This window comes from Hypanus sabinus, chromosome 15 (assembly GCF_030144855.1).
Source record: "Hypanus sabinus isolate sHypSab1 chromosome 15, sHypSab1.hap1, whole genome shotgun sequence".
Lineage (NCBI taxonomy): Eukaryota > Metazoa > Chordata > Chondrichthyes > Myliobatiformes > Dasyatidae > Hypanus > Hypanus sabinus.
In genome coordinates this window covers 75,493,113-75,515,506 of record NC_082720.1, presented here as the reverse complement: position 1 = coordinate 75,515,506, position 22,394 = coordinate 75,493,113, and the positions used below count along the sequence as shown (strand labels likewise).

The window sequence follows — 22,394 nt, the reverse complement described above, 5'->3', positions numbered from 1 at the left end:
GCTGTGGCCTACTCGATTGCCTGTGACGAGTCTAAAGACAAAGGTGATATTGAACAAATAGCGTTGTTCTGCCGGTATGTAAACTCTGCCGGGCCACAGGAAGAACTGATTGAGTTGATACCTCTAAAAGACCAAACACGGGGGGAGGACATCTGTGAGGCTGTCTTGAATTGTTTAAGAGCCAAAGGAATAAAGACCACCCATCTGGTGTCAGTAGCTACTGATGGGGGCACCGAATATGACGGGAACGCACAAGGGAATTGTGTCTTTACTGCAGAAGTCGCTGGACAGAAAGCTGCTGACTTTTCACTGCATCTTGCACCAAGAGGCACTGTGCGCTCAAACATTTCCTCCGGAATGCACAGAAGTAATGGATGTTGTCATTCAGATTGTCAATAAAATAATGGCAAAAAGTTTAAATCACCGTCAATTCCGTTTGTTACTGGACGAGCTGGAAATTGCATATTCTGATCTCCTGCTGCACAACAAAGTCCGATGGCTGTCCAGACGGAAGGTGCTGAAACGCTTTGTCGCGTGTCTGGAAGAAGTGAAAACTTTCCTGGGCAGCAAAGGGCTCAACTTTCCTGAGCTGGAACAGCCAGAGTGGCTGGAAAAGCTACACTTCATGGTAGACATGACAGCGCACCTGAACACGCTGAACACAGCTCTTCAACGGGGTAAGGACGTACAGCCCTGCACATGTTGGAGGATGTTTTGGCATTCGAGCGCAAGTTGACGTGGCTTGCCAGAGATTTACAGAAAGGCACATTGTCTCACTTCCCCAATTTGAGAGAGTTCAAACAAGGTCACGACATGATAAATTCGGAGTATTTACATTCTGCAATCATCGCAATGCAAACATCGTTTGGGAAACGCTTCTGTGAGTTCAGAGAGGAAAAAAACACATTATCCTTCCCGGTCACTCCCCTAAGCATCGATCCATCCCTACTAAATACGACTGCATTGTCAGGTGTGAGTCAACCTGAACAAGTATGATAAATATTTTAATTGCCTATTATTTTACGTATATTCATATGTTTTCATTGTTCAGTGAAATAGTCCTTTTATTTTTCAGGTTGACAGCTGGCTGACGTTATTTTTGGTTTGCTGCTGGCGGCAAATTTAAGTTTGGCGTTTTTCATAAATACAAGAAGGACTCAAATAGACGTTGAGTATTTTACTTAAAAGTAACCTTCAACCCAACGTCTTTTTTTCGGAGTTCAAAATGTTTTTGTTGCATGCAGAAATGTAATTTCATTTTCTCTGCAGGAGTTCATCAATTTCATAAATGCAACACATTATAGTTTGTTTATACATAGCATAAAGGCAAAACAAAACGTTGTATGCAGTGTTATTTCATTTTAAATGTCAAGCGGGTTTTGCGGCTCCCAGTGTTTTCTTTTCTGTGGGAAACGGGTCCAAGTGGCTCTTTCAGTGGTAAAGGTTGCTGACCCCTGTCCTAGGTACTTTGCAGGCTAGTACTCAATATGGAGCGGACTAAATTAATTACCTTTTGGTCCTGTACAGTAGCAACCCCCTGTGACTGTGATGCAGCCTGTCAGAATGCTCTCCAAAGTACATCTATTGAAGGTTTTGAGTGTTTTTGTTGACATACCAAAAGTCTTCAAACTCCTAATGAAGTATAGCCGCTGTCTTGCCTTTTTTATAACTGCATCGATATAGTGGGACCAGTTTAGGTCCTCAGAGCTCTTGACACCCAGGAATTTGAAACTGCTCACTCTCAATACTTCTGATTCCTCTATGAGGATTGGTATGTGTTCCTTCACCATACCCTTCCTGAAGTCCACAATCAGCTCTTTCATTTTACTAACGTTGAGTGCCAGGTTGTTATTGCAACACCACGCCACTAGTTGGCGTATGTCACTCCTGTACACCACCTCGTTACCATCTGAGATTCTACCAACAATGGTTGTAACATCAGCAAATTTATAGATAGGATTTGAGCTATGTCTAGCCACGCAGTCAAGGGTATAGTGAGAGTAGAGCAGTGGGCTAAGCACATAACCCTGAGGTGCTCCAGTATCCTTCCATTGATTCAAGTAAACGCTTCCTGATTCTTATTCAAAGATAGTCAGGGATGGGAAATAAATCCAGGCCTTGCCACGGATATCCACATCCAATAAGATTTTTCTCGATGACAAATTGTAAATAACATAAATCTTAAACAAGAGCAGAAGATCTGAAAATCTTTAGTCAGCAAATGCAGAAAGCGTAAGTGATAATACATTGGATTTGTACCCTTTCACAGTTTTGATGGAGGACTCATGTTAACATGTAAATCACTTTAATGGCAAGAATTGGATGCACAGGAAGACCTTGGGACTGAAGGATCATGAATGGCTGAAATCAAGAAGCATAAGCCATATTAAGAGGATAACAGAGCTTTAATTTGATGAGTACATGAATAGAGAAGTAATGATGAATTCACATAGAACAAAGAATAAATCCCAGTCAGCAGATTGTTACAGGATAATGCCTGAGAGGGAATATTTGAGACTTTTGGTATATTTCCAGTGGCATAGAAAATTCTAAGAACTAAATTAATTTAGAGATTTTAAAAAAGAGTTTTAATTGAATGATAAAAAGATTATTTCTTCTGGTTGAGGAGTTGGCAATGAAGTACAGCAGTGGAACAGGCTCTTCAGCCCACAAGGACTGTGCTGCCCATGCCAACCTAACTACACTCATCTGCCTGCACAAGATTTTTAACCCTCAACTCTCTGCCTGCTCGTGTGCCTGTCTAAATCTCATAAACATCACTATCATATCTGCTTCCACCACCAGCACTGGCAGCAAACTTGAGGCACCTACCACTCTGAGTAAAAAAAATACTTGCCTTGTGAATCTCCTTTAAATTTTCCTCTGTTCACCCAGAAGCTATGCCCCCTAGTATGTGGCATTTCCATCCCGGGAAAAATTACTGACCATCTAAACCATCTATGTCTCTCGTAATTTTAAATGCCACTCGCCTTCTGATGCTCCAGAAAAAAAGAGCCTAATTTTTTCCTAACTCTCCTCACAGCTAATATTCTGTAATCAAGGCAACATCCTGGTGAAATCCTTCTGCATCCTCTTTGTTTTCAGCATCAGGGTGTGAACTGCTGGAGAGGGGTTCAGGGTCATGATTGGATAGTGGGGAATGGGTCAGAATCTTGATGAGCTGGATAAAGGAAGACAAAGCAAGCATCAGGATAAGATGCAGCAGTGGAGAGCTTGAAGGAGACTAACAAGTGTGGGGTACATATAGAATTTACAGGGAATCTTATCAGTAGAAGGTCCGAAGCTCAGGATACCTCTGCCCTGAACATGGTTGGGCAGGTTCTCCCTAGATCATACTGATGTTACCATGCTGTGCTGCCGAAGTGTCTCTGCCCAAATAATGATTGTACTGGTGATGCACATGTCCAGGCAATTTACCCTAAGAGAGCCTTTTTTTTTGTGTATACCTAGAACAAGTTTTTGCAAATCATGTACTTCATTACAATAAAACTAAATTCTGCTGTCAATATTCTAATACCTAACATTTCTGGACTCATGTCTCAAAATGCAATGTTTTTGGTGACAAGCAGTGTTTTATTTATAAAGGCCTTAAGGAAAACAGAAAGATGAATACAAACATTTCTTGAATGGACCTGAAAACATATTGAACAAAGACTGTTACCAAAATGGAGAAAAAATATCAAGACTGAAATCTGATTCTGAGACCGTTGTACAACTCTCAAGACCAAGGAGAATGCAGGGGTCTTATTTGATAACACTTAAGAATTAATAATGTTAAGTTGTTCTAGGATTACCATTAACCTCAACATGCACAAAAGATTTTTGGCTCTAAAGTAGAGCTCTTGGGAGCTTTATTTTAAATGAATTTTCAATGTAATACATGGTATATCATTTTGGTTTAACCTGATTGTATTACCAAAGGGCAATACACTGAAAACCAAATATCTAATCCAATAATCCTATTCCAATTTATCAATACCTGTTCCACAAAACAGCAGTCGTTTCTTAATAAATGCAAGCTGGCATGTTAAACTGCAGTCTGATTCAGATTACTGGAGGATTTTAAAACATTTCTTTGTTTAAAACACATGAGATTCTGCAGATGCTGAAACCCACAGCAATACACACAAAATGTTAGAAGAACTCAGCAGGTCAAGTAGCATCTATGGAAATGAATAAACAGTTGATGTTTCAGGCTGAGGCCCTTCTTCAGGACTGGAAAGGAAGGGAAAGATGTCAGAATAAAAAGGTGTAGGGAAGGGAAGAAGGACAAGCTCGAAGATGATAGGTGAAGCCAGGTGGGTGGGGCCTTCCTGGGATGAAGTAAAAAGTGGGGAGGAGATGGGTGGAAAAGGCAAAGGGTTGAAGAAGTAGGAATCTGATAAGACAGGAGAGTGCACCATGGGAGAAAGGGTAGGAGACACACTAGGGGGAAGGTGATGGGCAGGTGAGGAGAAGAGTGGGAAGTCAAGAAAGAGGGAAGGGAGAGGCAAAAAAATTACTAGAAGGAGAAATCAATGTTCATGCCATCATGTTAGAGGCATATGAGGTGCCGCTTCCCCATCCTGAGAGTGGCCTCATTGTAGCACAGGAGGAGGCCATGCACTGACATGTCAGAACAGGAATGGGGATAGGAAATTAGAATGGTTGGCCATTGGGAAATATACTGCCTTTTACAGATGGAGTGGAAGTGCTCTACAAACCGGTCCTCCGATTTATGTCAGGTCTCACCCATGTAGAGGAGGCTGCATCGGGAGCACCAGGTACAGTAGATGACCCCAAGAGATTCACAGGTGAACTGTTACCTCAGCTGGGAGGATTGTTTGGAGCCCTGAATGGAAGTAAGAGAGGAGGTGACTGGGCAGATGTAGCATTTCTGTCACTTGCAGGGTATGTATCAGAAGAGAGGTCATGATGAGTTGGATTTGGATGTTCATAGGGTGATAGGTGACAATAAGAGAAACTCTATCCCTGTTAAGGTGATGGGACCATGGGATGAGCGTGGACACCAGGGGAATGGATGAGATTCGGGTGAGGGCAGCATAAAAGGAGGGAAAACCCCATTCGTTAAAGGAGAAGGATGTTTCTGATGTCCTGGAAAGGGATATGTCATCCTGGGAACAGATACAGTGGAGATGAAGGAACTGAGAAAAAGGATAGCATTTTTACAGCAGTCAGGATGGGAAGAGGTATTATCAAGATAGCCTTGGGAATTAGTAGGTTTATAAAAGATGTCAGAGGTAGAAACAAGCAGTATAGGGTAAGAGAACTATGAGGCTATTGGAAGTGGATGGGAGATCTCCGGAACTGATGAGGTTACTGATGGTGCGGGAGACAGTAATTTGATGGTCCAGAGTAGGGTCCTTCCCAAGGGGCAAGTAAGAGGAGGAGTCTGAGAGTTGTCGCCTGGCTTCAGCAAGGGAGAGGTCAGTCTGCAATTCAAAAGTTACTCAAACTTAATCTGCAAGTGAAATGTACAATTTAGAGAGAGAGAGAGAGAGAGAGAGAGATCAGGTGACAGTGATCCTCTGCATGACCTATGTATATGAGAATCATATGGTCACAACGCATAGTAAGAAATTAGCTGGTAGAAACAGGTATTTCCTCTTCCTTAATAACTGATAGAACCAGGCTCAAGAATAGCAGCTCAAATATTAAACAGGAAATATCTGCCAAATACCTTAAAATTCTCAGCTTGTAAAGAAATATGTTCGAACTATCAAACTTAACTTCAGAAGAATGCCAAGAACATCTTTCAGCTCTTAATAAGGGCTCATAGTATTAAATTTACAGAGCAAAAAATAACAAAAGATCTTTTGGATAAAGCTGCATCCTAATAAATACATAACAAGTTTGCCAGGAAATGCTATGCTGAGATCAGGAAGGATTTTTGTAAACTGCATACAAAAACTGCCAATTTGCAAATAATTGGCCTGCAATCTGTTTGATCAGTAATTGAACAATTGAATCTAAACAAAAACAGGAACAAAAATGAACAAAAATTAGCATATCACAGTGAATAAGATGTTTGTTTGGCTCCTGCTTCCAAATGGTGAACTTATCTATTATCCTTCAGTCATGCGTTTTATAGAAGGAAAATTTTCAGGATGATTGGAATTTCGTGAAACGGGACAATAGAAGTAACATTAAACAGCTTAAATAGCTTTTCTGAGATTTACTTTTCAATATACAGGTACTGCATTTATTGCTCTTCAGTAATTGTTCTTGCAAAAGCAACAATATGCCATCTTGTTGCTCTACCACAATGGACTGAATCTAAGACATGGTAATTTTGTAAAACAAGATTGATTGTGCCAACAATAGAATCCTTAGATCTTAAATAGTTTTGTGCAACTTTGGTGCTGCCCTGGTAATGTGGTTTCCTTGCACACATGATTTCTCATTGTAGTATAGTCAGCTTTTTTTTAACGTATTTTAAACCGTGAGGAAGCTTTGTATCATTATTTTGTTATTACAAAAAAATCTTGTTTCTATCAGGCAACTAAACTTCAGACTTCCAGTTACTCAGTTTTACTGCTGAGAAGTTACCCCTGAGAATCTGTCTTTGGGGTGAGCTTTGGAAACAGCAGGTCAAACAGAAATGTGACTGTTTGAATTTATTTCATTCCAGAAGTATTCAAATTGCACTTGACATTCCTGCCTGTTCTAGATAAGAGCATCTGTAGGATTATACAAACAGAGAGTGCTGTGAATGCAAAGAGGTTCTTTGTGCTGATGTGATTAAAAGCTAAGAAACAAGTTTTTAATTTTGTATTCAGTTTATCAAGGGTCTTAATTTCTTCTATTTTTTTCCTTTGGTATTTGTGGGCCATGTACTATGCAGAGTGCAAAACATGAGATAGTTATTTTTTATTGGGCTAGATTTTAAAAACGCCTCTGAAACCAACTGTACTTCCTTTGTTTCTGTGCAAGAGGTCTGCTGCTGCACAGTATCCCACTGGCTGAAATCTGAGGGCATCACAGGTCTAGAATTTGTGTGCAGACTCATCACTGTTATTGGTGGTTCTTCAAGGTGCTATGCTCCAAGCTGTGTCTTTCTTCCCGGTTGCTTTCAAATTCCTTATCATATTTAAGATTAGGTACTACGTTTCAACATAAAAAAAACCTACTCTGAGTTATGTTGTAACTGCAGATAATCTTGATGAAGTGACAGCCTGGTAACTAGCTTTTGAACTAATTACAAATTGACACAAACTGGAAAGTTACTTCCAATAACTGATAGGACAAACCCAAAGTAAAAAAAAAAATCCCAGGACTAATTAAGACAGAGCACAAGTGATCTTAAAATGCGCTTTGTAAATAAATTGACATTTCCTAAAGTTTGCTTAAAAACAAAATTGTATCTTAATGGCAGTGCATTCGTTTGCAATATCACAAATCAATCAGCAGCCAGTTTATTAGGTACACCTGGTTGTTGATGCAAACATCTAATTAGCTAATCCTGTGGCAGCAACTCAATGCATAAAAGCATGCAGAAATGGTCAAGAGGTTCAGCTGTTGTTCAGACCAAGCATCAGAATGGATAAGAAATGTGATCTAAGTGACCTTGACTGTGGAATGATTGTTGGTGCCAGACAGGGTAGATACAGTATCTCAGAAACTGCTGATCTCCTGGGATTTTTATGTACAACAGTCTCTAGAGTTTGCAGACAATGATGCAAGAAACAAAAAAACATCCAGTGAAAGGCAACTCTATAGATGAAAATGCCTTGTTAACGAGAGAGGTCGGGGGAGAATGGCAGACTGGTTCAAGCTGACAGGAAGGTGACAGTAAGTCAAATAACCATGCATTATAACACTAGTATGCAGAAGAACTTCTCTGAATGCACAACATGTCGAACCTTGAATTGGTTGGGCAACAGCATCAGAAGGCCATGAATATACACTCAGTGACCATGTTATTAATACCAGGAAGTACCTAATACGGTGGCCACTGAGTGTATAAGTGAATTAAAATTAAAGTAAGTCTTAAGGTGAAAAGATAGAGCATGATGTAAACTTCAGCTCTCCATGTTTGAACCAGAATAGTTTATACTGTATTTATTAGAGGTCTTCAATCTATTGATGGGTTTGATAAACTATATCCAGACTAAATGTTCAATCCAACTAGAGGTCATGGAATTTGCATTATCATCAAAAGATGAAAGGGTTTTTGGAGATTCTATATCAGCATAGGGTTTTGGGATGTGAAACGGAACTCAAGTGGCTCTTAAAAGAGGCGAGATATTTGAAAATTAACTTAAAATTATGGGAAAAAATCCACCAAAGGATAATCTTTTTGTTAACAGGTACTATCGTTGAATGGCGTTCATGGTCACAACAATTCAACAGTCATCTGCCAGACACCAGGGTGAAACTGATTCTGCTTTTCACAATGTTATGAGTTTTTCAGTTTTTGTCGAGGTCTGTAAGTAAGAGTCAAAGCATATCACACAAAGTAAATTTGAAATGGGTCAAAGCAATGCCAAGGTTTCAATTGCCTAAAGATTATTGAAGGAGGAAAGGTTTTCAGAAGTGCAACTTCTAATGTCTGGGTGCAAGGAAAGGATGAATACATGATGATGATTTCTTATCTGACTGCAGTTAAGTCAAATACAGCATTCTAACATATTTACAGCCAAGCAGAAAGAACACTCAGAAATCAAGAGGGATGAACTATGAGTATCATTTGGAATAAATAGGAACAATGATTTGGTCAGGATGCTTGAACACAAGGCATTCCTAACTCCACAAATGAACAGTTTTGTTATTGACAAACTCCCTGTCTGAGAGCAAACTGGACCACAGTCTTGACTTCCTCTCAAGCATGAAGGGGAGGTAGACGATTGGTCTGAGTCATGAACCTTTCAGCGTTGAAGATTATACTGGGTAGTTGTTCAATCCTCTGATCTTGGGAGGAAAGTGAGGAGAAAATGACTTGTCTGTTTCAGCTTCAGGGCAAGTTGTTAACTTCAGCAGAGGGTTGGGTCCGATTCTGTGGGAGGTTCAATCCTCGACCCCAGATATTTATGGATTAGTCAACGGGTGTGGGATTGGTGGTTGGTGGCAGGTGGCAGGTTAGTGGTAATCTGTGGACTAACTAGAGGCACGCCTGTTTCACTCGGTTAACAAAGCATCTAACAAATTCACCAGAATTTAACCTTAAAAACTGCCTTAAAACTCAAACAAGTATTCAGTGTAGATCAGCATTGGATTGACTGCCTATGAACACTGTTAAACACAGTAAAGGACTCATGGGTGAAAACAGCAGTACAAGTCAAATTTACTTTAGACTTCCTCAGTAAAACATCAATAACAGAAAGCTCCTGAGGTTAAGGATCCATGCGTTTCCAAGTTTCTTGCTCTCTGCCGTACAACCCCACCCATCACTCACTGCCACCCAGCACCAAATATCTACCCACAGAACATAGTTAAAGGTGGATATTCTATCCCAGGAAGGAAGTTTTAAGGACATAACTATTATATACAAAATATTTTGGAAAAATTACATGTAAGAGTTCATGTTCTTTTTCTATAGGGAGGTGGGGTTGGGGATTCTGGGGCCTGTGAGTCTTTTTTGTTTTACTTCATGTGTATTTCATGGCTATCTAGAGAAACTAAATAGCTGAGTTGTATTACATATGCATACTTTGACAGTAAAATGAACCTTGAACTTTGATTAACATGGCATATAAATGTTATAAATCATTCAACTGCGAAAGGAAATGCACAAAAAATCTTTTCTGCAAGGTGATGTTCTATCAAGAGAACTTATTTCTTCATTAATATTTGGCGAGTAACAAGTTAAGGATGTTGCTCTATTTAACATGGATCAAATTTAATAAAAAAGCTCTTCTCACAGGTGATATTTCATAGGTGAAATAGCTAAATCTTTTTGTTGCCAAATCATTTTAGGCACTTGTTCCTGAGACAACATCAATCTTGCAAAAGCATCATTAAAAAGAGTTGACATTTTCTGCACTATGCTAATCATTTGCAAATTAATTTAAGTCTTTTTTCTCACCTTAAAAATAAAAAAAAAACAGACTGCATGATCCCTGCATGGGTAATTAATTATTGTAATCAAAGTTATGCCTCCTTACACCCGTATCTTTCTGTGTCAACTCTGCAGGACATTCCTCCTTTGCAGAAATATCTTTGTTTACAGAATTCCACTAGTGATACATTTTGGCCCCAGAAGGCATTTACAGTATAACTTCTGCTACTTCTTTAGGAATTCAGGAGAAACTCTTTCTTAATTAGTGGCAAGGGTGTAGAAGTAGCTAAGGGATGCATAGATGTATCATGGGGAAAATATTGATGAATACATGAGGGAGAAAGGATAGAAAAAAAAACCAGGGAATTGATTGTGAACTTCAGGAAGGGGAAGTCCGCAGAACACACATCAGTCCTCATTGAGGGAAAAACAGTGGAATGGGTGAGCAAAGTTTAGTGTGTCAACATCTCAGTAGATTTGTCTTGAACCCGGCACATTGAGACAATCATGAAGAAATCACTTTCCTTCATGAAGAGTATGAGGAGATTTGGTATGTCACCAAAGATACTTTAAAATTTCAACAGATGTATGGTGGAGAGCATTCTTGCTGGTTGTATAACAGCCTGGTATGGAGGCACCCGTGCCCAGGATCACACGAGACTGCAGAGGTTTGTAGACCCAGCAGCTCCATCGTGGGCATACCCTCCTTGCCATTGAGGATATCTTCAAGAGGTGATGCCTCAAGGAAGTGATGCCTATCATTGAAGGCCCTCACCATTCAGGGCATGCTCTCTACCATCAGAGAAGAAGTAAAGGACAGGACTCGAAAGACCCACTCTCAAAGACTCAGAAACTGCTTCTTACTCCTTGCCATCAGATTTCTGTTATGGTCCATGAACATTACCCTGTTATTCCTTTTTGTTTGCACAATCTATATGTTTAGGAATTTATAATAATTTTATGTATCAGCACTGTACTGCTGCTGCAAAACACCACATTTCAGGTTGTATACATTACTGAATCTGCATACTCATGCAATGGGTTGAAGAGGGTGGAAGGAGACTCCTGTGGAGTCTAATTGCTGGCATGGATCAGCTATATGGCCTGTTACTGTGCTGTAATGCCATGTTCATCCCTCACTTTGGGGAAGAATCCATCTTTTACTTTCAATAGTCCATCTATTCATTAAGGGCAAGATGCATTCTCTGGCACCTGTGGGGGAAGAAAGAGCCAATTTTATCCTTTTTCTTTAGACTAAAATAGTTGCAAATGTGGAGTCTAATGATCTGGTTATTTCTGATTTTAGAAGGCAAGACAATGATTGGAATGTGTTTGTGTTGCCTTTATGGCATTTGTTTAGTTTATAATATTTTCGCTTTAGTAAGTCGTTTGTTAGCATTTTTCTAGTTAAAGTTAGGATTGTTTAAAGTAAATTCGTTGTCTGTGATATATCACGGCATGCGATGACGTCACACCTGGTTTCGCCGCGTCTTGTGGGAAAATACCGGTTTGGAGAAACGGGAAGGAGGGGGCTCACATGTGCAGGATCAGCGCAAGAAAAGTTGTCTTTCTACGCACGAGAAACATAGTGAAGCAATGCCGTAAGTTCATGAGATAATCGATATGTTGAATTAAAATGTTAACGCTGATTCTGTTAAAAGTAATGACGGTTGATGAGGTTTATGTTTTCGTTAGTTAAAGAGTTGCAGATAGTTTGTGTTGAAGAGTATTTAAAGCAGTCAATGGCGTAGGTAGATTCTGACTGTATGCTGCACTTTAATGTAATGTAGTTGTTGTAGTTTTACTTTTGCAAGTATTTACGATGTAAATGCGATATCAAGAAGGAAACAAATGCTGTACAAATCTTGTATTGTTTTATCAACAGTTTTCGCCATACGTTAATGAGGAAGAGTGAACAGTAAACGGTTAATCTTACAGTGATCCTGTTTTCATTGACTACGGTTTACCTCCGTGTTAAGTTCAGCGTTCTCTTACACCTGAGCGAGAACACTACAGTGTTTTATCTGCCAGAAGGAAAAAGCAAACAAAAAGTTAAAAGAAACTGAAGGGAAACAGAACCAGTTGAAGGGCTGTAGTGAAACCAGTGCTTGAAAGCTGATAGTGTCAATGAAGCACCAGAATACCTCAATTTGCAAGATGGATTTTAAATGTGGCAGTGGGTAATTTATCATTTCAATTGGTTAATGCCGCACAGCATCTCCAGTGTCTTATCTGAAGAATTCCAATGCTTACAAATGGCCTCTAACACAACAAGGCTATCCTAACAAGTGCTGAGCAGTCCCTGATGACTGAAATGAGGCTGCTGCTAGTACTTATTGATAATGTAGTGTCACGCAAAGCTCCAACACAACTTATTTTTTCCCCCAGAAATAGAATTTTTTCTCTTGCGAATGGCAAATGGAATCTTCTCCTCCCAGGAAAAACAGACAATCCGCATGAGATTAGAGATTCTGCATAAACGTGCCATGAAACTTTTGGAAAGTATTGGAGTGAGCCAATACTGCTTTGCAGGATCCATCATCTTTTCTGTAAAGGAGTCAGCTGCAGCATCAATGGTCAGCCCTGCTCATAACAGTATATCCATGTAATGGCGAGATTCCCAAAATGCCATGAATCTATTTTTCTTATATATTTCAGATTTGCACTTGGAAGAATTTCAACAGAATTGAGAAAAGCAGACCGTTCCTTTAATTTTTCCAAAAAAATCATCAATCCATCAACTAAATGAATATAGCCATATTAAGCAGAAGATTTCCAAAATATCAGGGTAGATGTTTTTCATCTTCTAAGAGAGAAAGTACAGGAAAACAAAATCCAAACATTCTAATCATTGTTCCTAGAAATTAGGTTTCTTACTTTTAATGTGCTAAGACACTATTGTGTGGACATCAGGTTAGCTCAAAAGATGACAATATATTGGCTGCAGAGACACAGCTTCGACTCAGTATGATACATTAATTCATGACCTGTGCAGAACTTGCTTCTGGCCCCATGACCATGAAGCAGTCAGAGAAGGGTGTCTGCCTTTATAAGCACACTCCCCATGTGTCACTGGGGTGCACCAATATACATCATGGCTGTTGCAACTGAAAGCCTGAAAGACCATATGACAAAGGAGTGGAATTAGGCCATTTGGAATTGAGTCTGCTCCTCCATTCCATCATGGCTGATTGATTAACTCTCTCAAACCCATTCACCTGCTTTCTGCCCATATTGATGCCCTTATGAATCAAGAACCTATCAACTTCTGATTTAAATATACCTAATCACTTGGCCTCCACAATCATCTGTGGCAATGAATTCCACAAATGCACCATCCTCTGGCTGAAGAAATTCCTCCTCATCTCTGTTTTAAAGGAATGTCCTTCTATTCTGAGGCTGTGCCCAACATATTGATGCAGCTACAAAGACAGTACTATAGCCGCTGTATTTCATGCTGAGTTTGAGAAAACTAGCTATTCCACAAAAGGCACTTACACATTTCTACAGATGTGGAGAACATTCTAACTTGCTGCATCTCCACCTGGTATGGTGTAGGGGTGCAGTGGGGAGAGCTACTGCACAGGATGGAAAGAAGCTGCAGAGAGCTGCTTAGGTTCACCATGGCCATAAGCCTCTGCAGTACCCAGGACATCTTGAAGGAGCGACCCCTTAAAAAAAGGCGGCTTCCATTATTTAAGACTCCTATAACCCAGGATGTGCCTTGTGATTGATAACATCAGGAAGGTGGTACAGGAGTCTGAAGGTACACACTCAATGATTCAGGAGCAGTTTCTTCACTCTGCCATCCAATTTCTGAATGGATGAACCATGAACACCACCTCACTATTTTTATTTTTATTGCACTACGCATTTAACTGCTTAATAAACATACTTAAAGTAATTCAGTTTTTTTTCTCATTGTTATGTATTGAATTGTACTGCAGCCACAAAGACAACAAATTTCATCACGTATGCCGGAGATATTAAATATTCTGATTTTGATCCAAGACTCCCCCAATATATGAAACAGCCTCACAACATCTACTCTATCTAGGCCTGTCAATATTTGATACATCACAAGGTGGCCCCTCCTGCAGACGGATTCATGCCATGCATTGATCTAGCTTTGCTTTGTACTTTTCACTGAGGAGGGAACTGTCTTGAATTGAAGGGAGATGTACTTTCAGGCACAACTCCTCTCCAGACTCCTCCCTGGGACAACTCAGTTGACTTCTGGACTTGGGGCTGGGATAGCTTTAGACATAAAATGTCAGCTGCAGTTGCATGGATTCCAACTAGAAATGATCAGTCTAGTTGCTCAGTTAGTCCAATTACACCTGAAAATGTTTGATTATGCTGTTTACTCTGGACTAAATGCAAGAAAACACCACCACCCCATTTCTCTCCTCCCCAACTGGCTCTGTCTGCCCATGATCCCCAAAATTGCCTGCCAATCCCTACCTCATCCCACTTTCTCACTCCTTAATACCAGCTCTCCCCTCTACACTTAGTCCAAATGCAGCATTTTCGTTTTCCTCCACAGATGCTGCTTGACCTGTGAAGAATCTCCAGCCGTTTGTTTCTTTTCTTTTCTGCAGAGACCCAACTGTATGTGATCCAATTTCTGTGTCTTCATTTATTGGTCACTCATATGATCCTCTATGAGATATCCCGCCTTGGTTGCAAACCAACCTTCAACATGCAATATAGAGCTAATATATATGTCAGCAGAGGCAACTGCTAAAGGTGATCTTGGGTGAGGGAGAGTATAACTGCCTACTGAAAAATACTAAGGTGGCATTAAGTAGAGTTGCTGCCTCAAAACTCCAGCAACCTGGGTTTGACCTTGACCTAGGGAGCTATTTGATTGGAGTTTGCATGTTCCCCCTGTGACTTAAGAATTTCCAAGGTGCTCCAGCTTCTTTGCACATCTCGAAGACATGCAGATTGCTAGGTTCATTGGGCATTGTAAAAAATGCCCTTGCTGCAGATGGGTGGCAGGATCTGGGAGGAATTGATGGGAATTTGGGAGAATACAAACTAATGTCATGAGTATAGAATGAGTGTAAATGGACGCTTGACGGTTGCTGCATCCTCAATGGGCCAAAGAGCTGTTCTGTTCTGCATGAATCTGTGAGAAAGTCAACAGAAAGCAAACTCTTGCAGTCAACACTACGCTTTAAAATCAATGTGCTGTTGAGGGATTAATAAGCAACAGTTCACACAAAAATGTATTATTTCTGCCTCTTGAGATCCTTGAGCCTCTGTTGAATCACTGGACATGCCAAACAATTTATCTGCAATTTTATCTCAGGTCTCAAAAGGGAGAAGATTTAAAATGGACTGGAGGGGATACTTCTTCACACAGAGGGTGGTAGGTATACAGAACAAGCTACCAGAGGGAACTGTAGAGATGTGTAAAATTCAATGCTTAAGAGACATTTAGACAGGTACATGGATATCAAAAGCTGAGAGGGATATAGCCCAATCACAGACAAATTGGACTAACTTGGATAGACATCTTAGTCAGCATGGATGAGCAAAGTTATTACTGTGCTGGATAACTTTATGACACCTAAGTTTCTGAAATGCATGCATTGATTTTTACAAGGTATTACATCTTGGATTTCAACAGAATTGAGAATATATTATATTAACCACTAGAAACAGGTTGTCCTGGATGATCTGACAAGTTTGACTGGGCTGCCTGTCACTGACTGCTGTCAGCAAAGTGGACTGATTGCATTCATGTGCTAATTGTTCAATACATACTGGTCCATAATGGAAAGTAAAATTGGAATACAGAAGCTCATTTCCCATGCTGTTGCTGTCTGTCATGAGTCAGGAGGATGTCGAGAGAAGACTCTATCCACAAGAGGTGTTCTGGTAAATTTGATTGGGTGATTGATTGAGATGTTATCAGACGCAATGAAACCCAAAAAGTATGACCATCTTCAGCATCTTCAGATGCTGGAAATGCAGGGCAACAAACACAAAATCTGTCAACAGTTGATTTTTCTTCATAGATTCTCCATAGAACAGAGGTAAGGAGGAATTTTTTTTTAAGCAGAGAGTAGTAAATCTGAGGAATGCTCTGTGACAGACTGCGGTGGAGGCCAAGTCCGTGGGTATATTTAAGGTGTAAGTTGATCATTTCCTGATCAGTCTGGGCATCAAAGGATATAGCAAGAAGGCAGGTGTATAGGGTTGAGTGGGATCCAGGATCAGCCATGATGGAATGGTGGAGCAGACTCAAAGGGCTGAATGGCCTAATACTGCTCCTATGTCTTATGATACTGCCTGTCCTGCTAAGTTCCTCCAGCATTTTGCTGACCAGATATTATCAACAAACCTACCCTCTGCTCAGTGCAGCTACCAGGAAGGAGGTAGTGGAGCTTTAGGTCCTACATCACCAGGTTCAGGAACAGTTATTACCCCTCAAACATCTGGCTCCTGAACCAATGTGGATAACATCACTCATCCCAGCACTGAGATGATTCCACAACCTATGGACTCACTTTCAAGGACTCTATAGTTCATGTTGCCAGTATTATCTCTTTATCTATCTATTTATTTAATATTTGTGCAATTTATTGTCTTTAGCACTTTGCATGTATGTCTGTCTTTGTTGTGTACAGTTTTTTTTATTCAATCATGTTTCTTTGTATTTACTGGGAATTCCTGCAAGAAAATGAATCTCTGGACAGTATATGGTGGCATATATGTACTTTCATAATAATGTAATAGATGATCTCTTACAATACCTTGTCTCCAGTGGCACGTTGCTGTTGAGAACCCAGCTGTCCTGCAGCTGAACAGACTCCGGTGTCGTCGGCAAGTCATTGGGCGCAGCGGAAGGTGCGTGGATTTGATTCCTTCTGTTCGTCAGCGAGTTCCTATTGAGCGAGTTAGCAGATGAGTGGTGGTGTGACAGCGTCTGGTTGTGAGGTGGTGGAAGCGGAGGCCGCAGGGTGGACTGACTATGATGGTTTGGCGGACCTGCAGAGACAGGAAGAACACAATGACTGGTTTGTTGGGAAGCTCACTCTTATTGTACAGACTAAGTGATTAGGTTTAAGAAAAAACTTTTTCAAATCAGTTGACATTTAATCCATGGGAAAAAGTACCATCTAATTACCAAAGGTTTCAAATAACTTGTTTACACTGTCTTTATTGAAATGTTGTTTCTTTGTAATTCAGTCAAATAAAGCTTCACAGTTCTGCAGTACAAGACATGTAATCACAGACCTGCTGTGATCATCCATTTTTGTTCCCCACATCTGCAAACTTGCTGTTCAGCTCTGCCATGCTGGTCTTTTTTTCCAATGCTGAGCATTTATCTTTTTATCTAGATCACAAATAATCGCCTATTTAGGAATTTATTTCAAGGCAACCTCATATCTCGGGGGTTCAGATGACATTGATAAACTACTTAAGCTTTGCACCTGTGGTTTATGTCATCATCAGAACCCCTTCATCTGTTACTGACTTGTAACCAACTCCTTGCTATCTTTTATTCTCCAAGCACACATGGATACTTACTGGACTTTAAACTGAAAATTCTAAAGCAGTTAATTTTTCACCATGGAAATCTAAAGAGTACTCAAATTAAACTGTGCAGGCTGCACAGAGTGAAGAAACAATTGGGTTAATGAGGAGCCACGCTTGTTCTTAACAAGCTGAGGTAGATGTCAAAGTAATAAGCAGATTCTGAAGGAAATATAACAAAGGGACTACATTGAGCATTTTGAACAGTTTTAATTATAGGAGTGTGCTTCCCTGTTCAATTTCAATAGCGACAGAAACTGGAGCACAAATGTAAAAATATTATCTTTTTAAGCTACATTGATTCAGAGTAAAACTACATTACTTCTATACAGTAATAATTGTGGCACTAATTGTGGAATGCTGTTTGTCCCAATTGGTAAGTACCAAAAAGGGAGATATCATCACATCAAATAGACTTATTTAATGGGTGTTGATCTTTTCCTGTCCTCATCATCAGTCCGGGTCAACTATGGGTGACGTGTCCTTGCTATCTAGCAACACAAGCCAGGGCAGTACAATATGGAGAGCAAACTGTAGCCCATGTAGCAAGCTCCCCCTCTCCACACAGCTGAGGTACTCAAAGGAACAGCGGATTTATACATTTGGCACCAGTAGTGTTGCAGGAGTTGCCAGTCAGTGTTGAACTCAACATAGGACTGCCTTAGGGAATCCAGCTCCAGACTTTTCCCTTTGGGTTTATTCCCAAAGCCTTCCCCATGAATGGGTATAGCTGCAAGGCAGCGGAGGTTTGAGATCCGTTTCCTTCTCCTAGGTGGGCTGCCAAGCAGGCTAATGAGCCCCATCTGGCCGAAGCACCTGGTTTTAAAGTGCCAGTAACCCACCTTTGCCCCTTCTCCTGTCTGTAGAAATAGTTCTGCTGGGCTTAGCAGCTAAGCCACATATGAAGGACAAGAGCTGGATTTCATTGTCAGGGGCTATTCGGGGCACACGGCACTGGGAGCATTTAATAGGTGGTGGGAGCATGACCCCATTACCACCCCTGGCTATAAAAACTTCAGATGATGATGGGGTAACAGTTATGCTTAGTGATTGACAAGGGAATATCTACAGATGCTGGAAATCTGAGCAATGCATACAAAATACTGGAGGAACTCAGCAGGCCAGGCAGCATCAATGGGAAAAAGTACAGTCAGTGTTTCCGGCCAAGATCCTTTGGCAGGATGGGAGAAAAAAAAGATAAGCAGCAGATTTAAAAGGCGGGGGAGAGGAGAGAGAAACACTAGGTGATAGGTGAACATTTCTGTTTTTGCACAATTTTTAATCTTTTCAATATACTTATACTATATAAAGTATACTAAATATGATTCATTTATTATTATCCTTTTTCTTCAATATATTATGTGTGGCATTGAACTGCTGCTAAGATAATAAATCTCATGTCACATGCCAGTGATAATAAACCTGATTCTGATTCGGATTCTGAAGTAATGGACGCTGCCTGGCCTGCTGAGTTCCTCCAGTATTTTGTGTGTGATGCCTAATGATCGAATTGGGTTGTAAACTTAGATAGTTTACAGTTCATTTTTCAGGTGAGATACTCTTTTAGTGGACCATTTTGTGTTAAGCAAGCATTGCAAAAGGCCATTTAAAGAGGGAAAATGTACTGCTAGGCTTTCCCCATCAGGAAAAAAAACAACTGCAGGATCTTGATTACAGTCTCCTGTAGTAGTTGACTGCCGTATAGGATGTACTAATAATAAATTGGATATTCAAAATCAAAAAAAAAACAATCAAGATTTCCATTAGCCGTAAAATGACATTAACCACACCAATGATTTTTGCTTTCAGAGACATCTTTCAATCCCTTCCGATGTTCAGAGAAGGTAGAACATGTTAAACCAACTAAGCTAGCATTTTTATCTTCATGGACACAAGTTGTGCTGGATGCCAACATGCCACCTGTGATGAACTTTACTAGTTGGAATATTGACAAGATAATTTTGATGAGAATTATTCAGTAGTCTAGCTGTATGTACGTTGGGAGGCGGGGTTGTGATGGGGAATGGAGGAAGGAAGAGTGGGGAGTTGGTGTCAAAATTCAATGTGAGATTCTTTCAGCGCCTGTCCCTACCACCCCCAAGTATTACACCTGTTTTCCTCTACCAAATTCTGCAGTGGGGTCGGGGTGTTGTTGGGAAACTTAGTAAGAAAAGAAGGAAATCTAAGTAAAGAAGCATCAAAAAATACAATAATCTGGAAAATGAAAAAAGGAAATAGTGATTTCAACTTTCAACATTTTCTTGTGCTGCAAGGTGAAAGATTAACCTTTCACAAGTTAAGATCATTTGATAGGTTTTACAGCTGGAAACAAGGGTAGGGAACAATAACAGTTCTCTGTGTTCTTTAAATGTTCAATTTAAACATGGGATTGAGATTAAAAAGAAACTTCATGAACCAGTGCACAAATTGGATCCCCAAAACACGATATTACAAACTCAGTGTGCGTCCTCAAATATCATGATAAACATTCTCACCTGTATCTCTACTGGTTCAGGTGTCTCAACCTTGCATAACTGCAGCCACTCAAAGTGGTTAAGAATAGATAATTCAAAAATACACTGGGGAATGTCTTATCTGCTTTGAAGTCCTGCAAATTCATCTCCAAACAAATTTTATTTAAACAACCTTTTGTCCTGGTTCAATGAATTCAGATTGTTTTCTCAGTAAAGATAACACATCCAGAGACATCATTTTAAAATTCTGGGTATGAACAATTTGATAGCCTTGTGTTCAAAGCTACGAAATTAGCAATAAAAATATTACATATGGCAACTATTTCACAAGTTTTATTACACTCAAATTACTCCAAATTTGCAGGAAATAAAATCAGAATTTATATTCTTTTACAGATTGTCTCATATGCTACAGAGCCAATGTAAAACTTTAACAGTGTAGTTAATTTGGTTATGAAAGCTACAAATGTTTTCATAACCAAATTTCACATTTTATTGAATCCAGGAATAGTGGAAGAACTCATTGTTTCTGTAGAGCACAGCACTGTGATATAGCAATTCAGAATTCAGATTCAGCTTCATTTATTTATCACAAGGTAATTGAAACATACATGGAAATGTGACATTTGTGTTAACAACCAGCAGAACCTAACAATGAGCCAGGGGCAGCCCGCAAGTGTTGCTGCATCTGCCGCCTTGAATATAGTATGCCCAAAATGCTCGCAGAACAAGACAAGCAATAGCAACAACAACAAAACAACAGCACAATAAGTCGCTTCCCTTCTTCCCAAAGCATACACACTGATAGTCCTCTAACAATTTGCTAGACAGTACAGAGGACCTCAGTTTAAAATCTAATCCAATTGAGAAAATACCTGACAATGTAAAAGTTAGCTTTATGTGGAAGAGTCAGTAAAGATTTTGTGCTTCACTTTGGGACCTGAGGCCTGAGTTAATATACTTTGTGGAAAACAGGCAAGAAAGCCAGGACTGATCTGGGATATTAGTTATTGCTAATTATCATTATTATGAATGACAGTTTCACTTAGGGATTCAAAGGCACTTACATTTACTACTTCTGATGCATGTACAATAGGGCGGCACAGTAGCATAATGATTAGCACAATGTTTTACAGTACCAGTGACCGGGTTCAATTAATGCCACTGTCTGTAAGGAGCTTCTACATTCTCCCTGTGACCGCGTGGGTTTCCACCTGGTGCTCCAGTTTCCTCCCACAGTCCAAAGGCATACCAGTTGGTAGGCTCATTGATCATTGTAAATTGTCCTGTGTTCAATCGGGGGTTGCTGGGCAGCACGACTCAAAGTGTCTATTCCACATTTTATCATAATTAAAAATCATAGAATCATAGAAATCTACAGCATATTACAGGCCCTTCAGCCCACAATGTTGTGCTAACCATATAACCTGCTCTAGAAACTGCCTAGGATTATCCTACCATATAGTCCTCTATTCTACTAGGCTCCATGTACCTATCTAAGAGTCTCTTAAAAGACCCTACTATATTCGTCACTACCAATGTCGTTGCCAGTGCATTCCACACACCCACAACTCTCTGTGTAAAAAACTTACCTCTGACAATCCCTTTGTACCTGTTTCCAAGCACCTTAAAACTAAGCCCCCTCATGTTAGCCAGTTCAGCCCTGGGAAAAACCCTCTGACTATCCACACAATCAATGCCTGTCATCACCTTTTACACCTCTATTAGGTCACATCTCATCTTCTGTTGCTCCAAGGAGAAAAGGCCAAAGGAAGAAAAGGAGGACAAATAAATACATAAATAAAAGTTACACAAATAGAAGTGTTATGGTCAAAATTATGTCCATTGTTTGCAATATCTTCAGTGCACTCAGAAGTCTGGTTGGTTTCTCCTGCTGTTTTGGATGTGCAGGCTTAAGTCAATTTCTATATTTAAATAGTTAAAGAGCATAACATTTTTCGAGGACAGTTGGTGATGGGGTGTGGTGGGTTCTTTTTTTTGTTAGCTTAGAAAACACATAAGGTTTTTGCATCTGTTGTAAATAATTCACGATATAACACCACTGCTAATCACTGATTAATTCTCTTGGTAATAGGAAAATAATAATTGCATTTCTATAGCACCTTCTGCAACTTCAAGATGTCACAATATGTCTTAGGGATGCAGCTATGATAGTAACGAGGGAAATGTGGCAGACGGTACATGTACAGCAAACTAAAATAATCAGCAATGTAGTAACCAGTTTCATTAATCCTGTTCAAGGGATTAATATTCCGCAGAACAGTGGAATAACTCCTTTACTTTTCTTCATGAACGTACCATGGAGTCTTTAATGTCCACCTGACAGTGCA

At 39.9% G+C, this 22,394-nt stretch overlaps 1 protein-coding gene across 1 annotated transcript in view; it reads right to left on the bottom strand.

Moving 5' to 3' along the window:
- The window catches only part of LOC132405597 (teneurin-2-like), a 1,448,984-nt gene that overhangs the window by 260,046 nt on the left and 1,166,544 nt on the right, over positions 1–22,394 (bottom strand). The window contains exon 6 of the mRNA XM_059990528.1: positions 16,786–17,020. Coding sequence (XP_059846511.1) covers positions 16,786–17,020 — 235 coding nt within the window. The remainder of the gene's footprint in view (positions 1–16,785; positions 17,021–22,394) is intronic.